The sequence below is a fragment of the Sesamum indicum genome, linkage group LG7, assembly GCF_000512975.1.
Source record: "Sesamum indicum cultivar Zhongzhi No. 13 linkage group LG7, S_indicum_v1.0, whole genome shotgun sequence".
Lineage (NCBI taxonomy): Eukaryota > Viridiplantae > Streptophyta > Magnoliopsida > Lamiales > Pedaliaceae > Sesamum > Sesamum indicum.
Window position 1 is genome coordinate 4664178 of NC_026151.1, and position 10162 is coordinate 4674339.

General features: G+C 35.9%; 2 protein-coding genes across 2 annotated transcripts in view; one reads left to right on the forward strand and one right to left on the reverse strand.

Moving 5' to 3' along the window:
• LOC105166233 overlaps positions 1-6661 on the forward strand; it is a gene marked incomplete in the record, with an annotated part of 8569 nt that extends 1908 nt beyond the window's left edge. The window contains 12 exon segments of the mRNA XM_020695385.1: positions 186-304; positions 732-830; positions 957-1044; positions 1407-1636; positions 3328-3512; positions 3703-3902; positions 4581-4913; positions 5003-5104; positions 5239-5536; positions 5658-5806; positions 5892-6176; positions 6262-6661. Coding sequence (XP_020551044.1) covers positions 186-304; positions 732-830; positions 957-1044; positions 1407-1636; positions 3328-3512; positions 3703-3902; positions 4581-4913; positions 5003-5104; positions 5239-5536; positions 5658-5806; positions 5892-6176; positions 6262-6471 — 2298 coding nt within the window.
• LOC105166314 (nodulation protein H) overlaps positions 8151-10162 on the reverse strand; it is a gene marked incomplete in the record, with an annotated part of 3355 nt that continues 1343 nt past the window's right edge. Inside the window, 4 exon segments of the mRNA XM_011085622.2 lie at positions 8151-8530; positions 8629-8784; positions 8880-9059; positions 9941-10162. Of these exon segments, the coding sequence (XP_011083924.2) occupies positions 8357-8530; positions 8629-8784; positions 8880-9059; positions 9941-10162 (732 nt within the window).

Genomic DNA, 10162 nt, shown 5'->3' on the forward strand with positions numbered 1-10162 from the left:
ATGAATCAATTTAAAGATCAAGTTTGTTCATCTTGGTTTGCTCCGGTTGGTTCTGCTAGTGATTATCCATTTTTATCAAAATGGGTCATCTATGGCGAGGTATGATTTTTCGTTGTTATTTAGTATTTTTCTTATCATTGGTTAATTATCTCACGCTGCTGTGCATTTGTGTTACACGTTTTCAGCTGACTTGTAGCGGTGGCTCGTGTGCAGAATCACCAGCTGAAATTTCTCCAATATATTCACTATGGGCCACTTTTATAGGCCTCTACATTGCCAATTATGTTGTCGAAAGATCGACAGGGTGAGAATTAACTTATAACCTTGCTGTATAATTCATAAGTTTAACATATTTTGCCTTTTTTATTGTCTGCTAAGGTCCATTCTGAAGCATTAAAGATAAATCATGAGACTGTGGGTTAATTTAATCATGATCCTTTTTCATTCATTTACTTATTTTGCTTGGTTAGGCTGTAATAATGGGTGCAAACAATGAGTTCAAGAGTAGTCTGTTGGTTCTATTCAACTGGCCACTATTGCATTGCCTTTCCAAATCCATATCATTTCTTGTTTGTTTTATTCTTTGTTTACTATTTAAGTAAACTTGGGAGGTTGTATATCGCGCAAATATTGGGGAAGTTTTTGAAATGTTGTCCCCTCTCGTCATGTTTCCAATCTCTTATTTAGTCAGTAGATTGATCTGCTGTCTCCTTGGTGTCTAACAATAACAGATGGGCCCTTACTCACCCCGTGTCGCAAAAAGAATTTGAGAAGTTGAAAAAGAAGCAAATGAAGCCTGACTTCTTGGATATGGTCCCTTGGTATTCAGGGTATCTCTCTGTCTCTCTTTCTCTTTCTGTGTGTGTCTGTGTGTGTGTCTGAGACACATGGATGCAGTTCTTTACAATCAGATGGATACTCTCAATCATGATAACCTTTCTAATGATATGATGTAGGACATCTGCTGATTTATTTAAGACAGTCTTTGACCTGCTGGTATCAGTGACGGTGTTTGTTGGGCGTTTTGACATGCGTATGATGCAGGTATCTATGACATTTCAATCTTGTTGACATAGTTTTTAGTATGTTCGAATCGACTGATCTTCAATGAGGGTTTCTTACCCTTTCACTTTTTACATAAGTTCAGTGGAGCCTGCTTATTGGGACTTTGCTTTAGTCTTGGTCGTGTATCCGAAAGATATATCTCTTGTTGATGAATCTACTAACAGGAGGAAGAGTTGTAGTCAATGTGTTTGAGAATGTTTTCTTTTTTCTCGTAACAAGGATACTTCCTTTTGCTAATTGTTGGTATTTTTTTGATAAATTATTTTAATTTTTCATCAAACAGTAAGTTGATAGCTTTATTCTGTGATGCTGTACTGATTGTTGGTGCCATCTTTTGATAGGCTGCAATGAGTAGGGTTGAAGATGGAGCGAAGCAAGAAGATCTTTTGTACGACCAGTTCAGTGAGGACGATGAACTTTGGTTTGACTTTATGGCGGATACTGGTGATGGTGGAAATTCTTCGTATAGTGTGGCACGGCTTCTTGCTCAGCCATCAGTTAGAATTCGGAGTAATGATTCTCTGGTTACACTGCCACGTGCTAACCTGCTCCTTATCGGGGGTGATCTTGCGTAAGCTCTCTAACTTCTTTTCTGCCACTAATGTTTTTTTGGATTTTGGTTTAGCCGTTTAGGTTTCGTCAGGTAAATGAAAGCTTTTCTTGTGATAGCTTAATATCTAAGTAATTGTTCAGTATTATAAGGACCATATCAATTTTCTGGTAAAATAGCATATTGATAGGACTTCATGTCTTCATTACTTTCGGATGCATAGCTAGGATTCTAGAAGACTATATGCTTCCATCATATTGATAACAGGATTATGTCATTTTCTATAATTAGTCGTAGTTCTTATCATATCCACAAAATAATTCCATTTGTTCTACATTTGGTAAGTTAGTTGCTTCCTGCTCCTGTTGCATTATGCTGCACTGGCCTTTGGTTTGGTCTAAGGGTTAATATACCTGCAAACTAATGGGGTTTAATCTTTCTAGCTTCTGTGCAATGTTCCTTGAATCCGGTAATTTCTTCTGCCAGATAACAAACAGATTTTATTACAGGCACAAATGTTGCTGTTTGGTTTTTTTGGTAGTCAGCAGTATCTTTTCTGTTAATTCATCCTATCAGCCTGCTAATGAAAATTTATCTAAGGCTCTGTTTGCTTTGTTGGGTGGGATAAGTGGGGGATAGGAAAACCGGGGTTGAATGTAGGATAGGATCAGGTATGAATTAATAATTCAGCATTTACTACATTGTCTCTCAAGAAGATAATAATTCAGCATTTACTACATTGTCTCTCAAGAAGATAATAATTCAGCATTTACTACATTGTCTCAAACAAAGATGATAAAATTATGTATGTGCTAATACACCATTTACTACATAGGATAACATGTGTGATTAAATGCAAAATTCCCAAATTGACCCAAGAATCTTTAGGTGGGCCCAATTTAGAAGGACATTACAGACAATTTGCACCCTATGGGTCCAATGGGATAGGCCTGGGATAAGTTATCCACACCCTTGAGGTGGGATAAATTTTCCCCGGCTAATTGAGCCACAATAGCAAGTCTGACCATTTGCTAGTAAACTTCGAACTAGGTAGGTTTGGGAAGGATAAGTAAACACCAGCCTAGGTTGAGATTGGACCCGTTATCTGGCTCCATCCCACCTTGTAAATTACCTAAATGTTTAACTTGGGAAAATGGGTTTGTTTGGACTTTTATCATCCTTGTCAAAATGGTTAAAAGCCAATTACACAGTTATTTCTTTGCTGGTTATTTCTTGGTCTTATCTATTATAGATTAAGATCACTGCAATTTTGGATTTTCAGATAGTTTATGTTAGTTTAAGTACCCTCAAACTTTTTTTTTGATCTGAAAGTACTCTCTAACTGACATACATATTATATGTCTTATAATGTTAAAAGTTAGGAATCGGTGGTTTATTTCTTAACTATGGCTTGTTATTATGAGCTGACAGTTTTAACTATTTTCATCTTCATCAATGTAAAATCTCTTAATTTTAAATGTGTATTGAATAATATCCGAGTTCTGATTTTGGAGAGGAGTATTTTATTGATGTTAGCATGGCCTGAGAAAGTGTAAATTTTGTCCCTGATGGTTGCAGGTGTTTGTTGATTAAACAAACTTGCTATCTTATTGTTGTTTACTATATTATATTATAAGATACTGATATATCACCTGCTGGATCCAAAATTAGTTTATTTGGTAGGTATTCTGAATTGCATGTTTGTTTTTCAGGTATCCTAATCCATCAACATTTACATATGAGAGACGCCTTTTCCGTCCTTTTGAATATGCTCTTCAGCCTCCTGTCTGGTATAAAGAGGAGCATATAGCTGTGAACAAACCAGAATTGCCTTGTGGGGTGTCAACACTTAAGCAGTATGATGGGCCTCAGTGCTTCCTCATACCTGGAAATCATGGTTGGTTTTAGTTCTTCATCCAGGCTTTCTTCTAATGCCTTCATTTGTTACTCTCTAGAATCACTGGCATGTTGTGTTTATTTTTAACTATAATTGCTTTGCACTAATTAATTTTTGTATTTTAGTTGTCTTTAGCTCCTCCTTTGCCAGTACAATTTTGACATGATTTAGCATCTTTGCTGGTTTACAGATTGGTTTGATGGGCTTCAAACATTTATGCGGTATATTTGCCACAAGAGCTGGTTAGGCGGATGGTTTATGCCTCAAAAGAAGAGCTATTTTGCCCTTCAGCTACCAAAAGGATGGTGGGTCTTTGGTCTTGACCTTGCTCTCCATTGTGATATTGATGTCTACCAATTCAAGTTCTTCTCGGAACTGATTAAGGAAAAGGTACCCTCTTTAGGTTCTGGTTGTAAATGTTATATTATGGTTGCTGGGAGCTGAAACAATCCATTTGTTTGGTTTACTATTGTTTATGTCATAAAATAAAAGACTAACTGCAATAAGCGAGCATTTACTAACAATTTAAACCAGACATAAAGTTTGAATGCTAGAACAAATAAGCTATTGACCGGAGGACTAGTTTTGTTGATTACATGAATTAGAGCATGTTTGAGCTTGAGTAAATCACGTTCTAGTTGTTTTCAGCCGGTTGTCTATCTTGAAATGATTTGACTACAAGTTGAAAGAACAGAAGAAATCACCTAGAAATAATGATGAAAAATTCAGATGTGAACAAAAATGGATTCTTCTTTAACTTTTCTTTTTTGTTGAATTTACTTTGTCATCATCTCTGATATATCTTTATTACCTTGTTCCTGGTCCTGAATGTTTATATATCCTGTGATGCAGCAGAGAAATAATGCACGTAATTTTCTAAATCCTACAAGTGTTTCCACAAAAACTCCCTCTTGAAATATAATCCATAAATAATAAAATCCATGAAAATTGTCAAGTGCCGCCCATATCTTGCTTTCCTTTTCGTTTGCATCGTAATTGCTCTTTTAGTTGCTTTTTGGCTGATATTCTGCCAGGTGAATATTTTTATTTATTTACAATATTTTCCAGGTAGGGGACTATGATTCTGTGATTATCATGACCCATGAACCTAATTGGCTTCTCGATTGGTACTGGAATGATGTGACTGGGAAGAACATCTCACACCTGATACGTGACCATCTAAGAGGGAGGTGTAAGCTTCGAATGGCTGGGGACTTGCATCATTACATGCGTCATTCATACATTCCATCAGAGAAGCCTGTATACGTGCAGCATTTGCTTGTTAATGGTTGTGGTGGGGCTTTTCTGCATCCGACTCATGTCTTTAGTGGTTTTAACAGTTTAGATGGGGTATCTTATGAAAGCAAGGCATCTTATCCATCTTTTGAAGACTCAAGCAGGGTATACATAAACTGTATCATAATACGACTACTTTGTCAAAGGCTAACCTTATCATATTTGACGCCAATTATGTTGATAATCTGATGCAGATTGCTTTAGGAAATATACTGAAGTTTCGGAAGAAAAATTGGCAGTTTGACTTCATTGGTGGCATTATATACTTTATCTTGGCCTTTTCCATGTTTCCACAGGTAATCATTTTGCCTGTATTTGCCTTGAAAAAGCTGTAATTTGATCGATCAATCTAGATCCAAGGCATCTACATTTCATAGAGAATTAATTTGAACTATTGAAAGACGACTGATTGCTTCCCCTCGTTGTCTAGTGTAAGCTAGATCACATTCTACAGGACGACACTTTTTCTGGTCACTTAAAGAGCTTCTTTGGCACAGTATGGGATGCTTTTGTGTATATGCTCGGAAGCTCATATGTATCCTCAGCTGGGGCTTTCTTTCTTCTAGTTACTGCTATTACCTTTGTGCCCTCAAAAGTGTCTCGAAAGAGGAAAGTAATAATCGGCATTCTCCATGTTTCTGCACACCTGTCGGCTGCCTTGATTCTGATGGTGCTCTTGGAATTGGGCATTGAGACATGCATTAGACATAAATTGTTGGCAACTTCAGGTGACTGGGTTACTGAAGTTCTCTAAGTAACAGAAATAATAGTATCTAAGTAAGCTCTTGTATATGCCAGGGGTGCTCTCTTAGGATAGCCAATGCTGATTCAAGCAATTTTTAATCTCAGGTTATCACACTCTGTATGAATGGTATCGATCTGTGGAGAGTGAGCATTTTCCTGACCCAACTGGCCTACGGGCGCGTATTGAGCAGTGGACGTTTGGCCTTTATCCAGCGTGCATTAAGTATCTGATGTCTGCATTTGACATTCCAGAGGTAAAAAAATGCTACACGACTATTCTGATCTGACTTCATCATCCGTGTCCATCTCTTCTCATCTCCCACTCTTTCAAATTTTCAGGTAATGGCCGTCAGCCGGAATAATATCTGCAAAAATGGGATGGATTCACTTTCCCGAGGAGGGGCTGCAATATATTATGCCTCCGTCTTTCTTTATTTCTGGGTCTTCTCCACTCCCATAGTCTCGTTGGTCTTCGGAAGCTACCTTTATGTCTGCATCAATTGGCTCCACATACACTTTGACGAAGCCTTCTCATCCCTCCGCATTGCTAACTACAAGTCATTCACTCGGTTCCATATAAACCTGAAAGGTGATCTTGAAGTCTTCACCCTTGCAGTAGATAAGGTAAGAAAAGAGAATCCCATCTATAAAATTCTCTTTATTGTTTCCCGGGCTGAGTTATAAGCTTCGTTCTACGTGCACTGTTAAGGTACCGAAAGAGTGGAAGCTCGATCCAAGTTGGGAAGGTGAATCGAAACTGCCGCAAAACCTCAGCCACAGGAGAAAATTTCCGAGCAAATGGCGATCGGCTTCATCTCAACAAGATCCTCTTAACACTGTAAGGATTGTTGACCAATTTGTTATTGAAAAAACAGTAGAACCAGAATTCTCATCTGTTAATGGATCAGTAACTCATTGATCTGTGGAGTTTGATTACTTGAGTTGTAAGCATTTAGACAAAGAAAAAGAAAAAAGAAAAATAGGGTAGGAAAGTGTACAGAGTATATGTAGAATGTAAAGAAGCAAAGAGGTAAAGAATACTGTTTTTGTGTTATCTTTGTTGATCCAACATGATTAGCTAAAGTTCTAACCAGGGTTTGTTCATTTTCTTTTATTTCGTGATGAAGTTGCTATATTTTGATTCTACGTCGAGTGATTCGATGCTATTCATAGTTAGGTTTGTTGAACAAAATCGCCGGGCCATCCAACCGATCGACTCAATCCAAATCACATTGCAATTGGCAGAGGGTGGGTTGGGTTGGATTGGTCTTATGTTAATAGAAAAAGATCGTATTTTAGCAATTGAATTTGGTTTTATATTTATATAGACCACGATAATCATGATCATGATAATAATAATAATAATAATAATATGATGAAGAACAAGAACATGAATAATAATAGTATACTAGAAATTTTCAAATGTTTATATAATAGTTTCAATAGTACATACACTAATATTCAAGACTATAAAAATAAGTACCATAGTTTTTATCGGTATTGTATAATATATATTATGTAAATGAGATCAATTAGTTCATTAATTCTTGATCAGTAGTAATTTTTTATATTCTTTGTGTTGTCGTTGATAAATGTCCGAACTTAAGATGATATCATGATTTTGTTATGATTTGTTTTGTGATCATCTTATTTTATTTCAAATAATTTTTGTTTAATATTTATATATTATTATGATGAATTTCTTATATAATTTAATTCGAAATAATTTTTTTTTCAAAATTTTATTCATAAAAAAATTGATTTCTTTGTATTTTTTTTGAAATAAACATATAATCATGCACAAGTGTTTATCTTGTATACATTGTAATGGGTATCTCATATTTTTATAACTTTTATAATTATTACTACAGAAAAATGCATTTATTATATTATGACACAATAATTGTAATAAAAGCATAAACTGTCACAAAATACTAACATAATTATATATGTGATTGACTTTATACTAAATATAGCAACAATCTTCCTAATCCAATTATAAGTTGTCGGGTTGGGTTTGGCTGAATTTTCTAAAGATCGCAAATATTGAGTCGGCTCAACACACACAACTTCAGGAGACGTTTCCAACGTTTGGATTAAAATCATGCGACCATTTGAAGAGTCATTGAAAATCCCCATATGAATAGTACCTGTTTCAGCCATAAACGAAGCCTCATTATACAATTTCATAATTATGTGCTTGATGTTAATCACACTCCTTGATAACAATTAACATGTAGCCTTGTGTTGATTTGGATGATTCTTGCTTAGGATTGGGGTTTATAGATGGAAAATCGATTTCGGGATGAATGGGGCTATATACATGCATATATATTTCCTGGCAGCAACTCCGTTTCACCCTTTCGACATGATGCTAGCTTCATCATGTGTAATTCACATGACATTAATTTGGGTGTCAAAACAATAAGCTTAATGACCAACTTTGTAGTATTATTTTTGGTCAACTAAAAAAAATATGGTACCAGCGAATCGTATAGTGTGGCACTAAAATGCAATTAAATGTTCAGATTTAACGGTTATGTGCTTGTTTCGTTAAAAAACTAATGACTATGTAATATGTAAACAACACCCTTTATATGGCACCACATTTAGAAAAGAATGGTATCAAGATTGCGGAATACCCTATATTGTGGTACAAAAAGTGTAATTTTCTCAAAAATTATCAGTGGGTGTATTTTCAGACAAGACATTTATATTCGCAATAAGTATTGCATAGCCATAGTCCCTTTCCTTATTGTTACAAACCTATGGGCAATGCAACCTGGATTGCATTGCCATAGAAATCACGATTTATAGTCTGTATTCAACAAATTCTCGTACGAAGTTCCCTGGAGCGTTTTCCGGACATCTTCCCAGTTGGCGACATATCTTGAAAGAGGGCCGCTGTGTATCTTAACCTGTCCACTCGTAAGGTTTTGTGAGGGCAGCTTCAAGAACTCTTGCACTTCTACTAGTTTCTGTAATAAAATGAATGAAAGGGAAGAGACATCAACCTCAGTTTTCACAGAATCAAGAACAATCAACAGCGCCTGCAACTGCTACGAACGAATCTTACCGTGTGGTTGGTAATTATGTCTTCATAGTATAACACAATGTGGCGAGTGGTCTTGAAGCATTCCAGGGCTCTTGCTGCCGTCCCCTCTGCCGACCTTATGTTGGATACGAGTGTCGATACGTTGAGGGTGGGCTTGTATCCTGCAAGTACCTCGGCCTGCATTTTCATTAATTAGGACAATTACGTTTTCACCGTATGCGTAGGATGATGTTCTAGTGATGTTTTTACGTCAGAAAATGCAGAAGTAGTACCTCATGTGGTGAATGAACATGGGATTTATGTGTTCCATTCAAGAGTTTGACATTCTTGTCGTATGTATTAGCAAGCAGTGAAATCATCCTGCGAAGAAGATTTCTCCTCAACAGAAATATTAAGGACACTCCTCTTGTGTTGAAGTAGTCTGCTACCTCTTCATGATGCTCCATCAACCCCTTCAAATTCAACATAAAATACATTTCTCTCAGCATTTACACTCCTCATTTCTTTATCTTAAGAGGCATCCACTTTCTCAAATTCTTCAAGGAAGTATTAGGGATAAATTAACTGACACGTCCAAATCTTTTCCCTCATCTATCAATTTGTTTTCATAATTTTATTTTGTAATTTTAAAATTTTTACGCATTGAGGATGAAAATGACCCGCGTAACTGGCTGCACATCTTTTCATTCATTTCTGTCCTCAATATGCGAAATCGGGAACTAATTTTTTTTTTTTTTTTTATCGCACAACTTAAGGCTTTTTCACGTTTGGTCACATTGGTTAGGGATGGTTCTTGAGATCTTCCCGTCAGATATTTAATGACAAATGCCACGTAGCTATTAATTAAGTGTATTGAATCAAAAGTGCTCATTTTTTTAAAGTTACGAGACAAAAAAGTAAGAATTTCATAACCAATATGAACAAAAGTGTAAAGACCTTAAAGAGCACGTGCTAAACATATGATATTTTTTACTAAAATATCTAATGGAAAGGTACAATAGTCCAAAAGTACTATTTTTATAAAAATTACAGGACCAAATGAGAATCTCGTAACCAAGACCCTAAGTTACGGGTATTAAAAGTGTTATTTCTTCTGGAAAAAATTTAAATTATCGGAGAAAATTGTCAAAATAAATTCATGGCTAAAATTACCACCTTCCATACTTACAGGACTAAACTTACAATTTTTTCTAACTCAGTTTACGCATATTTAAAGTTAATTTATTTGATGAGTTGTAGTCAAATATTTAATTTATTTAACAAACAAAATGTAATAAAAATTGAGAGCATGTCATGTGTGGAGTATGGTTCAAGGATTAAGTATATATATTACCTGATTTATCATCCATTTGAAGCCAACAGCAGCCGAGCACTCATTCTTGGACGCACTGCTAAACCAATCAAGATTATAAACTTTATCCAGCGTCTTGTAAATCATGGAAACATTGTTCCTCCTCTCAGACGGTCCGAAAATTTCCCCATTGGAGCTCAAGTTCATATGACTGTTGAGCAATGTCTCAAACCACCCACTTCCAGACCGCTGCATCGACACGAT